This window comes from Salvelinus fontinalis, chromosome 14 (genome assembly GCF_029448725.1).
Source record: "Salvelinus fontinalis isolate EN_2023a chromosome 14, ASM2944872v1, whole genome shotgun sequence".
In the NCBI taxonomy this organism is placed as follows: domain Eukaryota; kingdom Metazoa; phylum Chordata; class Actinopteri; order Salmoniformes; family Salmonidae; genus Salvelinus; species Salvelinus fontinalis.
In genome coordinates this window covers 51,568,886-51,582,956 of record NC_074678.1, presented here as the reverse complement: position 1 = coordinate 51,582,956, position 14,071 = coordinate 51,568,886, and the positions used below count along the sequence as shown (strand labels likewise).

General features: G+C 45.9%; 1 protein-coding gene across 3 annotated transcripts in view; it reads left to right on the top strand.

The window, feature by feature from the left end:
- The window catches only part of nr5a2 (nuclear receptor subfamily 5, group A, member 2), a 106,912-nt gene that overhangs the window by 51,232 nt on the left and 41,609 nt on the right, over window positions 1-14,071 (top strand). For all 3 annotated transcript variants that reach the window (XM_055862266.1, XM_055862264.1, XM_055862265.1), the window contains exons 5-6: window positions 2,934-3,053; window positions 8,405-8,552. In XM_055862266.1, coding sequence (XP_055718241.1) covers window positions 2,934-3,053; window positions 8,405-8,552 — 268 coding nt within the window. The remainder of the gene's footprint in view (window positions 1-2,933; window positions 3,054-8,404; window positions 8,553-14,071) is intronic.

Sequence of the window (14,071 nt, the reverse complement as noted above, 5' to 3'; positions counted from 1 at the left end):
TGAAACCAATGGCCTCTTTTTACAAAGTTCCAATAAATAATAGAATAATACTCGCAGGAAAGGTTTTCCGTCTTTAGCTCACAATCTGTACTATATGATTAGAAAGGTTTAAAAAATGACATATAAAACATCACAGCACAATTGAAAAAATATATGGCACATGGAAACCAAACGTGGGTGGTCTATGGTGATAGGTGGGATGGGCTGAGAGTGGCTGAGGGGTCGGGATTAAAGAGCGTACGTTTGGTAATGTGTTATTGTTATGTGACTGCTTTAGATACGTAAAAGTACCAGGTATGTAAAATGTATATGTAAAATGTACATACACTACCGGTCAAACGTTTTAGAACACCTACTCATTCAAGGGTCAAAATGTTTACTATTTTCTACATTGTAGAATAATAGTGAAGACTACAAAACTATGAACTAATACATAGGGAATCATGTAGTAACCAAAAAAGTGTTAAACAAATAGCCATCCTTTGCCTTGAGGACAGCTTTGCACACTCTTGGCATTCTCTCAACCAGTTTCACCTGGAATGCTTTTCTAACAGTCTTGAAGGAGTTCCCAGAAATGCTGAGCACTTGTTGGCTGCTTTTCCTTCATTCTGCGGTCCGACTCATCCTAAACCATCTCAATTTGGTTGAGGTCGGGGGATTGTGGAGGCCAGGTCATCTGATGCAGCACTCCATCACTCTCCTTCTTAGTAAAATAGCCCTTACACAGCCCGGAGGTGTGTTGGGTCATTGTCCTATTGAAAAACAAATGATAGTCCCACTAAGCCCAAACCAGATGGGATGGCGTATTGCTGCAGAATGCTGTGGTAGCCATGCTGGTTAAGTGGGCCTTGAATTCTAAAGACAGTGCCACCAGCAAAGCACCCCCACACCATCACACCTCCTCCTCCATGCTTTACGGTGGGAAATACACATGCGGAGATCATCCATTCACCCACACCGCATCTCACAAAGACACGGCGGTTGGAACCAAAAATCTCCAATTTGGAGGACAAACTTCCAATGTCCATTGCTTGTCTAATGTCCATTGCTTGTGTTTCTTGGTCCAAGCAAGTCTCTTCTTATTATTGGTGTCCTTTAGTAGTGGTTTCTTTGCAGCAATTCGACCATGAAGGCCTGATTCACAGTCTCCTCTGAACAGCTGATGCTGAGATGTGTCTGTTACTTGAACTCTGTTAAGCATTTATTTGGGCTGCAATTTCTGAGGCTGGTAACTCTAATGAACTCATCCTCTGCAGCAGAGGTAACTCTGGGTCTTCCAATCCTGTGGTGGTCCTCATGAGAGCCAGTTTCATCATAGCGCTTGATGGTTTTTGCGACTGCATTTGAAGAAACTTTCAAAGTTCTTCAAAAGGTCCATATTGACTAACCTTCATGTTTTAAAGTAATGATGGAGTGTTGTTTCTCTTTGCTTATTTGAGTTGTTCTTGCCATAATATGGACTTGGTCTTTTACCAAATAGGGCTATCTTCCCTACCTTGTCACAACATAACTGATTGGCTCAAACGCATTAAGAAGGAAAGAAATTCCACAAATTAACTTTGAACAATGCACACATGTTAATTGAAATGCATTCCAGGTGACTACCTCATGAAGCTGGTTTAGAGAATGCCAAGAGTGTGCGAAGCTGTCATCAAGGCAAAGGGTGGCTATTTGAATAATCTCAACTATAAAATATATTTTAATGTGTTTAACCCTTTTTTGGTTACTACATGATTCATATGTGTTATTTCATAGTGTTGATGTCTTCACTATTATTCTACAATGTAGAAAATAGTCAAAATAAAGAAAACTTCTTGAATGAGTAGGTGTTCTAAAACTTTTGACCACAAAATCTGTAGAAAAACAAAAATATATTTGTCCTCCGAAGAGGGGTTAATAAAAAAATATATAATAAAGTAAAAGTTCCAGTGTGGATAATAGCGTTCCTTTTTCCGTCAATTGTACCGTACCTGTTAGTGAGGTAGTTTACACCATCGATTTACACATTCTTCTCTAATCCTTGTTGACGTTTTGGATTGCAGCGTCACAGATTGTAACTGTCAACCCAAGGATTTTCTCAGACTCGTGCAAAGCACATTTCACCAGAACAACCCATACCGAAGAATTTCGCGAAGCCACATCATTCCGCAAGTCAGATAAATAGTATTGAAGGTGACGCTGTTTGTCGGGGGGAAAAGGCGGGGTGAGAGAGGTTCTCCCTGTCTTTTTCCTCATTCTTTCTCTTCTGAATGTGGCCTTTCTATGTGTGTGGCTACAGTGTGTAATGATTAACGTGGTGAGTCCTGGGAAGTTGCAGCAGTTCACAATGGATGGTTGTTGCGGTGTATCAGACTCCGCTTTGGCGTGCGTCAGTCACCGGAATGGGAGTCACGGCCGCAGTGTTGCGTAGAAACCCACTACTTAATCACTGGGAACGGAGAAATCCCTCAGCCACCGGTAGTCCTGGGCAAACAGCTAACCAGTAGTGCTGTCAAACAGGGACGTTCCTGGGCTTTTTGAGAGAGCGTGGTGTTGCTAAGTTCACATGAGAAAGCAGGGGTGTGGTTGTGTTCAGACGGGGAAGGGGGAGTAGGGGAAACTATGTGAAACTACAGTATCGTGGGAAGTTGTCTTCCTCCACCTGTGGAATAGTAATCGATACGAGTCAATCTACCCCAAGATGTGTCTACTTGTCAAACCATAAAAGTGGTAAAGCTTCACCCCAAAAACTTTTCGCTAAGAGAATAATGCAGCATCGTAAATCTTTAACCGTTTGTCAAGATGCGGTTTTTATTCACCGTTATGTATCCTTTTTATTTAAGAGGGGAAATATATGTAGCGTGACACATTAGCATAGCATGTGCATTAGCATTAGCATCAACATCAACAACTGACCTCATCTCCTCTTTCTCTTCCTTTTTTGTCATAATCAGGTGGACGACCAAATGAAGCTCCTCCAGAACTGCTGGAGCGAGCTCCTCATCCTCGACCACATCTTCCGCCAGGTGATGCACGCCAAGGAAGGCTCCATCCTATTGGTCACCGGCCAGCAGGTAAGTCGCCTGACTCCCCCAATTCCACCCACCCCTTCCTGCCCCACACGCCCCTCCCCTTCTCTCCACACCCTCCCCATAGACCTCATCAGCCACTCAGCGCGAGCACATCAACACCCTTTAAAGCACTATCGACCAAGCCGGCCCCCGCGCAGTCACCGCTCCATTAAAAATAGATTACGCTTATAGGTATAAGCTAATGTGACCAGAATAATCAATTATGCATTTTCAATTTATTTATTTTTATTATTTTGCATCAAGCAAAGACTCCAAACGGCGAATAAATAAAGCGCTTGGTTAAGCATGCCGGTAGAGTCATAGCGGTAGAAAAAAAAGCCTATGATGATTTACCTTTGCGGGGCCCCTGAGGAGCCGGCAAGGGCCGATGCCTGAGGCTCCTGACGAGGCCCTCAACACAGAGTGGGCCTGTGATTCCTCAGTCTTTTTCTCCACTGGCAGAGAGAGAGAGGGCGAGAGACAGAGAGAGGGAGATAAAGAGAGAGGGAAAGAGGAATGAAATTTGCTCGTTATGAATATGGCTCTGAATGCCCGGCACGCCTGTCAGCAAGACGAGCACGCTTAATTATTGATGGGGCGGGTGTTTCCAAAACGTTGCTCTTCAACAAAATGTTCTCCAACAATAGATGGGGGCATTACTATTGAGGCGAAGCGAGGAGGGTCCGAGTGGAGTTAGGCAGTGTTGTTTTTATCTTTGTTTACAGCTACAGACTTACTGTAGATGAGCTTTACTGGCGTGATTTTGGAAAAGAGGATGTTGTGAGAGGAGGGACAAAAGAGTGGCTCTCCCGATGACCTCCAATAATTAGTGGTCAGAAAGTTGAAGTTGTTGTGTGTGTGTGTGTGAGTTCATGTAGGGAGAGAGACGGAGAAACAGAGAGAGAGACAGAGCAAGAGAGGGTGAGTTTTTCATATGACTGCTATTTTACCAGACCACATATACCCACACATACACCAACCCACACACAGACACAGACACACACAGAGTGCCCTGAGTCACTGCCCCCCCCGCTCCTCCCACGTCCAGTGCAGAGTGCCGAGCGGTGGCTCATACTCCCAGCAGTGTCTCTGCTGCTCTGTGTTTGATTAGCGAAGGCTGGCTGTGAGCAGGGCTGAGCCAGTGGAGGAGGAGGGGGGGGGGGGGGGGGGGGGAGAGTCAGGGGAGGTGAGGACCAGGTCTCGTTTGCATATTTTGGTTAATGAACAGCTGGTGTTGGGGGGCCGGTGTGGGAGACAGGAGGGGAGTGCCTCTCAAACCGTTCATTATCTCCTATTATTCTCCATGAAGCCAGAGGTGACAGCAGCACTGCTTTAAAGCCAGGGCCCACCACCACAACCACCATCACTACCGGCAACACCTCCACCACAAAAACATGGATACGGTTACTATGGCAGAACTCAACAGCCTCTTACGGTATCTCTCAGATAACGCAAAAGAGGTGTGGTTGGGTTGATCACGGGTTGGCGTTACCGCAAAAATATTTTGCCTGTTTGGGCATGCCCGACCACTTCCACGCTGTTACCTCGTTGCGTGAGCATTTGTGTCTTGGCCGCTTTGCCAGCCGTCGTCGGAATGGTCCAAGTGCACCATGAGGGATTAAAGGAGAAATGCGAGCGACACATGACACCCCGGGAGGACGGGCTTCAGAACATGCTACTGTCCCTCCCTTTCTCCCTTCCTCCCCTCTTCCCCCTTTGAATACAGATCCCTCACCGCCCTCCACTCTCCTATCTGTCAGCTGGTAGCCTTAGTCACAGTACACCGACCTTCGGAGGAATCTGATGTAGCAACAGACACAATATATAATCACACAGCATTCACGTCTAATTTATACAGCTCTTTGGCCTGTCTTGTACTGACCTGAACTGTCTTTGGCTCAAACACAAGACGTGACTGCCGGTGTCATGTGAAAACACAGGGTTATGGCCGTGCGGCAGTTACTGAACTGTATGAATGTACAAGCAAGGTCTCGCAAGATACGTCTTTGATATTGCTTGATATCAAATGGCACTTGCAGATGAAAGGCAAATGTTAAAGCATCGCTAAAAAAATATTCTCTGAACTCATTTATTCGGGCAGGTTTACACTGCTATTCAGTGGCATTGTCTTTTTCAACTAACTCGTCTTCTTTGAGCCATAGTGTTATTAGTAGAGTGTGGTCATTTAGCAGACACTTTCATCCAACTTTCCGTGCAATTTAACTTTCGACATTTTTGTTATTATACGGCCCAACTTACTGTGCTGTATGAGTCCCCCAACCGTATTAGCCGTCTTTACCCATTTCTATGCTCGTTTGTCATTTGGCAACCATGTCCATTTTGTTTGCCTTTGTTTGACGTATTAATGACAGGTTGGTCTATGATTCTTTATAATATGCAGACATAGAGATGATAGATAAGGGTATTGTTTTTTTGTTTTTTTTACTTAAGGCTAGGAAACCATAACCCAATGCCACCAAGAGCCCAATCCTTCATTGAAGTTATTTCATGCACAGTTGATTTTATGTAAATTAATTGACACTTTAGGGGGGGGGGGGGGGCGTTGACATTTCACTGACTCTTAATTTTCACCACCTCAAAAAAGGACAGCGGGAGAGAAGGTGAAAGAAGGGTAGAGAGAGAGAGTGAGAGTGAGAGAGAGAGAGAGAGAGAGATGGAAAGAGAGAGGAGAGAAGGGAGAGATGGAAAGAGAGAGGAGAGAAGGGAGAGAGATGCTGAGCGAGATGGCGAGAGAGATAGAGAGAAAAGGAGAGATGGAGAGGCGACGAGAAGCAGGGGAAAAAAAGCTGGCACATATACTTCGGAATCCTCCCCGCCCAATGCTTTAAAAAATTCTACTCATCATTATTTACACAATAAATAAATTCCGATCTGGGCCGTTTTAATTGCAAATGCAGCTCGCGGGGACCCCTCCCCGAGCCTAGGAGGCAGCCGTCTACCTTCCTCGAGAAACCCTGGCTCAGTCAATTATGGTAATGAATTGTCAATAAATATAAAAATTTAATATGGCCTGCTTACTGTGAGTGGCAGCTATGGACTTGCCTCCCAGACAAATTTGCTGCTGCTGCAGATATTAAGTGCACCTGAAAGTGCTCGCGGTGGGCCAATGGGGCCAGTGCCGGGGCCATAGCATGAGGAGGGGTGGGGGGGTCCTGGGGGACATCTGGGGGGGCCCACACGCTCTCACCCCTCGCCCCTCGCGGCCCCCGCCTCCAAACCCCGCGTCCAGACGCAGAGGAGGGGAGAGGATGGGGAAGGCGAGAGGGAGGAGAGAGGGGGGTTCCCCCCCCCCCTGTTTATCGGCGGGTGATTATGATTCAGCAGTCAGCCCCGGCCCTTCGGCCCTCTCCCTCCCTCTCTTACTCCTCTCTCCCTCGCTCCCTGTATCTCTCGCCCTGCTGTGCTGGCAATCTACATTGTGCTGGGCTACAGTGCGGGGAGAGTGAGAAAGAGGGAGAAAATGAGAAAGGCTTCAGGAAGAGCGGAATCAGGACAGAGAAAGAGGGAGCAAGTAGGAAAGATGTTAGAAAAAAGAGAGAGAGCGAGAGAGAGAGGCAGGCAAACTTTGAACTAATTCCCCACCACATTAGAGTTTTACGTCTGTGTTCAGAAGTTTCAGTTCAGAGAGAGCAATAAGCCTCCATAAGAGAGGGAGAGAAACTCTCCAGATAGCCAGCCTACTGTATGCTGATGCATCTAGCTGTAGGGGTCTACCTCCTTGTTTATTCTATTGTTTTGTCTTATTGTGTAAGAACGGAAAGCTAACTGCACCCATATTGAGACGGGATCTTACACTGTCAGATTGACCAAAGGGAAATTTCATACACATATGCTGTATAAGGCATACTGTAGTATAGAAAGGCATCATCTCATCGGTCAAGGTATTTCAATGTTTTATTTAACCTTTATTTTGACAGGGATTCAATTTTATTTCACTTGATTAGGATCCCAATTAGCCGACGCCAATGACGACATCTAGTCGTACTGGGGTACGACACATGACGAAAAAGACATTACAGACAAAATACTTTACACTTTACGTACACTTTAAAAACATTTACATGTAGTGTGTGTGTGTGTGTGTGTGTGTTTGCATCTCTCAGCTACACATACATGTCAGTACATACACACAACAAGTAAGTCACATGGGGGAGAGGCGTTGTCCCGCTGCAATGTTTCTTTATTTGTTTTTGGAAACCAGGTTTGCTGTTCACTTGCGCTATTATGAGATAGAAGGGAGTACCATGCAGTCATGGCTCTGTATAATACTGTACGTTTCCTTGAATTTGTTCTGGACCTGGGGACTGTGAAAAGACCCCTGGTGGCATGTTTGGTGGGGTAAGTGTGTGTATTAGTGCTGTGTGTAAGTTGACCATGCAAACAATTTCTTATAAAAACAAGTCTTTCCTCAACTCTTAGCCAAGAGAGACTGACATGCATAGTATTTATATCAGCCCTCTGATTACAATGAAAAGCAAAACGTGCCGCTCTGTTCCCAGGTCAGCTGCAGCTTAACTAGGTCGTTCTTTGCAGCACTTGACCACATGACTGGACAGTAATCAAGATAAGATAAAACTAGAGCCTGCACGTCTTGCATTGTGTCGTGTGGTGTCGAAAAAGCAGACCATCTCTTCATCACGGACAGACCTCTCCAAAATCTTTACACCCATTGAATCTATATGTTTTGACCATGACAGTTTACGATCTAATGTAACGCCAAATAATTTAGTCTCCTCAACTTGCTCAACAGCCACGGCATTCATTACTAGATTCAGCTGAGGTCTAGAACTTAGGGAATGATTTGTATCAAATACAATGCTCTCAGTTTTAGAGATGTTAAGGACTAGTTTATTACTGGCCATCCATTCTAAAACTGACAATGCGGAGACCAAGGTCTCTTTTCCAGATGAGTCCTGTTTAGCACAACAATACACATCAATATACAATATACACATTAAACTACACATCCATACACACATTAAAATACATGTTACTATACCACACACAATATGAGTTGACAATGAAGTGAGGTACGGCAGCAGTTTATGCAGGAGGGCTTTATAAACAAAAAGAGTTCAATCATTCTACGAGACTTCAAAGTGTTCTTTCATCACAGACAAGACCTTTCTCTCACCTCAACTTCAGCACACACTCTAAAGGAGTGTGTTATATTCTATGGGAATGCTACTGAATTGCATGGGATCGAGAAGGATTCTCGGAAACAAAAGAGTGATCAAATGACATATACGGATACCGTATATGTGTGTCCGACGAGGCCTAGTGTGTACCCCACAGTGTCTAACAGCTTGTGTGTGCCCCCCCCTCTCCTGCAGGTGGATTACGTTGTAATCGCCTCCCAAGCTGGAGCCACTCTCAACAACCTGATGAGCCACGCCCAGGAGCTGGTGGGCAAGCTGCGCTCTCTGCAGCTGGACCAGAGGGAGTTTGTCTGCCTCAAGTTCCTGGTGCTGTTCAGCTTGGGTGAGTACGAGGGGAGAGGAGGCTGGGTAGGGGAGGGGAGGCCGGGCAAGGGAGGCTGGGGGAGAGAGGAGAGGGTGGAGGCTGAACGGGTCGGGGGGGGGGGGGGGGGGGGGGGGTTTTTCCGTGCGGGTGAGTCCCAGGGATGGGAAAAAAGGGAGGCTGGGTGGGGGAGGGGAGGGATATATAGGGGTATGGATGAGAAGTGAGAAGGGGGGAGAGGAGGGACATTAGGGAAGGGGTTATAGGTGAGGGGGAGGGAGGATGGGTGAGGTAGGAAGAGGAGGGAAAGGGTCGTTTGTGAGGGATGGGGAGTCTTGGGATAAGGGATGAGAGAAGCGGTGAGGTGAGGTATGGATGACTTTGGGAGAGAGATGGGGCCAGAGATGGGGGGAAAAGGGGTATTAGTGAGTAAGGGGAGAGAAGGAGTGAGGGGTTACCAAAAAGGGTCCCTCTGCACTCTGCCAATCACATTGCACACTGCTTCACAAGGTCAGTATCAGCCAGGAAAGAAATAATCACTCTCCCCATCTGATAACGAGACTACAACACACTGGTCATGAATGCCACATAGAAACAGGGCAGGATTACCGAACGGCCACACAGGGCACGTGCCCCGGGGCACCCAATCTCCAGGTTGCCCACAACCCAATTACAATGTGTAGAATTGCAGGAAATTAGCTTTAAAACAGCTCAATTCTCTCTTGGGCTAATGGCAAAATGTAAGGAATAGTATAACATTTGTTTTAAAATTGCTAAATGTTCTTTCAGCCTCATGGCAAAATGTGAACAATAGCGTGATGTTAGCTATAAAACAGCACATTTTTCTCTCTGACCCATGGCAAAACGTGTAGAATATCAGGAAATTAGCTTTAAAACAGCAACACTTTCTCTTAGCCTCGTGACAAAATGTGTAGAATCAACCTGATCTCATAGTTTCACTTCAGGATCTGACGTAATTGGATGAACGTCGATTTTTGACTCATTAATTCAGCACGGTTATAGGTTTCATTCCGCACGGTTACAGGGTTAAAACAAATACAACTCGAAAGGTTAAGTTCAGGTATTAATTAAAGTTAGGGCTATGGTTCGGGGGAAAGCATAAAATTAAATAATAATACAAAAAATGCTGGTTCCATTTCGTATCATTAACTACTCTCCCTGCTTGCTAAAGCATTATGAACTGCCTGGGCGCAGTGGTCGAAGCAGTGTGCTCTGGCTCTAAACATTGGAAGTTTGAGTGCTGTACCACAATTCTCAACTAAAAAAATGGGTGAGCCCCAAGGACGGATTATATCAACGACAACAGGACCTTTTAAAACGTCTGAAGTTGACGTATGTTTTGAGTTACCAGCCTAGTTCGAATAGCATTATAAAACTGCACATTTTTTCAACCTTAAATGTTAGCTTTTTCAACCAGGAAGTTAGCTGTTTTCCCCCCCAAAAAATGTAAATCCTACAAAGGTGATCGGTGCCCGGTAGCCCCAAATGTGGTAGTCCAGCCCTGCATAGAAACACACACACATAGACGCACGCATGCACACACACACTTACCCTATCTGGAACCGATTGGCCATTTGGTCAGTTGCACGGGTTGCGGATGCAGTGGTTTGTCCTGATGGCAGGTTATGGTGTGGTCATGGTACTGTGGCAGCTGCATGATCAATCAATCAATCAATCAAATGTATTTATAAAGCCCTCTTTACTTCAGCCGATGTCACAACGTGCTGTACAGAAACCCCGCCTAAAACCCCAAACAGCAAGCAATGCAGATGTAGAAGCACGGTGGCTAGGAAAAACTCCCTAGAAAGGCCAGAACCTAGGAAGAAACCTAGAGAGGAACCAGGCTCTGAGGGGTGGCCAGTCCTCGTCTGGCTGTGCCGGGTGGAGATTATAACAGAACATGGCAAAGATGTTCAAATGTTCATAGATGACCAGCAGGGTCAGATAATAATAATCACAGTGATTGTAGAGGGTGCAACAGGTCAGCACCTCAGGAGTTAATGTCCGTTGGCTTTTCATAGCCGATCATTCAGAGTTAGAGACAGCAAGTGGGGTAGAGAGAGAGTCCAAAACAGCAGGTCTGGGACAGGTAGCACGTCCAGTGAACAGGTCAGGATTCCATAGCCGCAGGCAGAACAGTTGAAACTGGAGCAGCAGCATGACCAGGTGGACTGGGGACAGCAAGGAGTCATCGGGCCAGGTTGTCCTGAGGCATGGTCTTAGGGCTCAGGTCCTCCGAGAGAGAGAAAGAAAGAAAGAAAATAGAGAGAAAGAGAGAAAAGAGAGAGAGAGAATTAGATGGAGCATACTTCAATTCACACAGGACAGCGGATGAGACAGGACAAATACTCCAGATATAACAGACTGACCCTAGACCCCGACGCATAAACTATTGCAGCATAAATACTGGAAGCTGAAACAGGAGTGGTCGGACACATACACACACACAATACCCCCCCCCCCCCCCCCACACACACACACACGGAGACAAGCACAGACAAAACACACCACACACACCTAAGAAAGGTTCAATATTCTCATATTCTCTGTATGTGTGTTTGTTGGTCAGCCATGGGACTTTCCTCACCGTTTCCCGTTTGTAACTTATGCCTCCTCACTCCCGTAGTTTAACATCATTCATTAATGAAGTCATTTGAAGTCAAGGTAATATGCGCAGCCTAGCGCCACTGTGGACACTGGTTTCTCCTATCAAAGACAGACGTCCAGGGTTGATGGTTACTGCCGGGAAAGATTGCTGGAATTGTAATGTGCTCGGCTGTTTGTCAACAAGTATTATCATACCGCTTGCATTTCCACATCTGAACTCAGCACATAGGTGTGTGTGAGTGTGTCTGTGTGTGGGTTTGTTTGTTTGTGCGCGCGTGCGTGTGCATGTTCTCGCCTCCAATTTACAAGGGGCTTGTGTTGACCACCTGGAATCGCTAAGTGAACAGCAAGCCTTTGAATAAACGCAGACCCTCCCCCAACCCCTCTGCACTCCTCCACTTCTCCCCCTTTCCTCCCCACGCTTCAGTCCCACCTGGAAAAGGGCTTTACTTCCCCAACCCTCGCACAAGCCCCTTAATGAAATGCTTTCCTCCTGGCCGACTTGCCGTGCTCAGAGCTAGTGAGATTAATGTTTGTGTTATTGGGTGTTTGTGGCAGAGGGGCGGGTGAGAGGGGAGGGTGGGAGGGTGTGATGGGGGGGGTCTGGGGGGTTGATGGTCTAAATAATTTGGCGGAAACATCATCCATAATGAAAGGCTCACCTGAGGGATGTGTATCGCCCCCGGCAGTGCGTGTTCTCCGCGCTGCCTGGGCCCCTGTGAACGCGAGACGGTTCGCTACGGAGAGAAAGCGGGAAACCAACATTAAGCCAGGAGATTAGAAGTGCTCTGATTAATATCATCCCACAGCCGAGAGGAGTGTGTGCGTGTGTGTTTTTATATACATGTGAACGCACGCGTGTCTGTAGGTGTAAGTTTTACTCTACAGTGTGTGCGTGTCTCTGTGTGTTTGTATACCGTGTGTACTGGAGTTCATCAACTCCAGCTGAGGAGCCAATTAATAGGGAGTTAATGAAATGAGGCATGAAACTACTCCTGTGCCGGTGCTGGGTGAATGCAGGAGGCAACATGAGGTGAAACACTCTCGCTCTATTGCTTCCTATACATGCTACCTGGGCCCGTATTCCTAAAGCATGTCAGAGGATCAGTTTTTCCTTTTAGATCATAATGATGAAGATTACATGGACAGAGAGGGACCTGATCCTAGATCAGCACTCCTGCTCTGAGATGTTTTGTGAATACTGGTTCTGTACAGGATCACAAGTTCCTGTGTTTACATAGATAGGTGACCATCACTTGTACCAATAAGCTATCAAGTGGAGCGCCCTTTTTTTTTTGTCAGCTGCACCTCACAAATTTTAATCAGCTATATTTTCGACCAGCACATTTGGACTAGCTATCAAATGGGTAGAACTCGTGAGAGCATTCGTGTTTTGACATTTGTGCACTGCTTACATAGTAACAAGTTAATTAGGCAATAAGGCCTGAGGAGATGTGGTATATGTGGTATACTCCAACGCGGAGTGCCTGGATACAGCCATTAGCTGTGGTATATTGGCCATATACCACAAACCCCCCAACATAATTAGAACCGTGAAAATAAATGTTTTGTCATACCCGTGGTATACAGTCTGATATACCACAGCTTTCAGCCAATCAGCATTCAGGGCTTGAACCACCCAGTTTATAATATACAGTAGTTGGTGTCACTCTAACCTTTTATTGACAGTCAATTCTCTAGTTTAGATTAGTGTTACTCAAAACCGAGTATATTCAAGCATATACAACAGATTTAGATTGAATTGAATTTCAATGTATAGACATCTTTTAAAGGCTACTTTTGTCAGGGGCTCTCTATTTCAGAGATGCCCGGTAGAATTCTGATCACCGAAAGGTAGAGATCGATGTGAGGTAAAAGCAGCAGTCAGTCCAAGGCCGAGTGTGTGTGAGACAGGTTAACCACGCACGCACCCACATATGCACACTACCGCTTCTATTCATTTTAATACTTGTCATTTTTGACTTGACTCTTTGCATCGTTATTATTGATTATTGATTGATGTACGGGCATTGTTGAGGGATCCAGCACATAAGCATTTCGCTGCACCTTTTATACCTGCTGTAAAGTGTGTATGTGACAAGTAAATTAGATTTGGGTTTGATTTGGCACACACACACACACACACACACACACACACACACACACACACACACACACACACACACACACACACACACACACACACACACACACACACACACACACACACACTGCTCCACAAACTTGCCACACAAGGTCAAATGCAGCTCCGATGAACATACAGGCATCAATCCTGGACAGGCCCTTTTCTCCTAAACGCAGCCCTCTCTTAAGCCCTTTACAAATGAAGCCTTTAAAAGGAAATCAAAGGTACATTTCCCCTGGCCTGACATGAGCCTAGCCCAATAGCTCCAACCCCTGCTCTTTCTATCAGCGTGCCGACTCCAGCGTGATCAGTCAATGTCAGCGTGATCAGTCACTGTCGCTCACCGCCGGACTTTTTGTAAAACTGGCTGTCGATAAAGAGGAGGATAGACCATCACTTTTGACCTGGGAAGAGTCACTTGTCTTGGTGGGTGGTGGTGTCAAGAAAAAGTGTGTGTGTGTGTGTGTGTGTGTGTGTGTGTGTGTGTGTGTGTGTGTGTGTGTGTGTGTGTGTGTGTGTGTGTGTGTGTGTGTGTGTGTGTGTGTGTGTGTGTGTGTGTGTGTGTGTGTGTGTGTGTGTACAGAGATTTGTATAAACCTCGCTGTCTGTCTCTCCGACATTTGCAACATTGTTTCAATATTCAAATTCGATCTCCAGCTGTCCCATAGTAGTAATGAACTTGTCGCGAGTCGGGGATGAGACAGACAGGCAGGCATATTTTCTCAGCCAGTCGAAGTCATGAATCGGCATCATTTTTTATGGATAC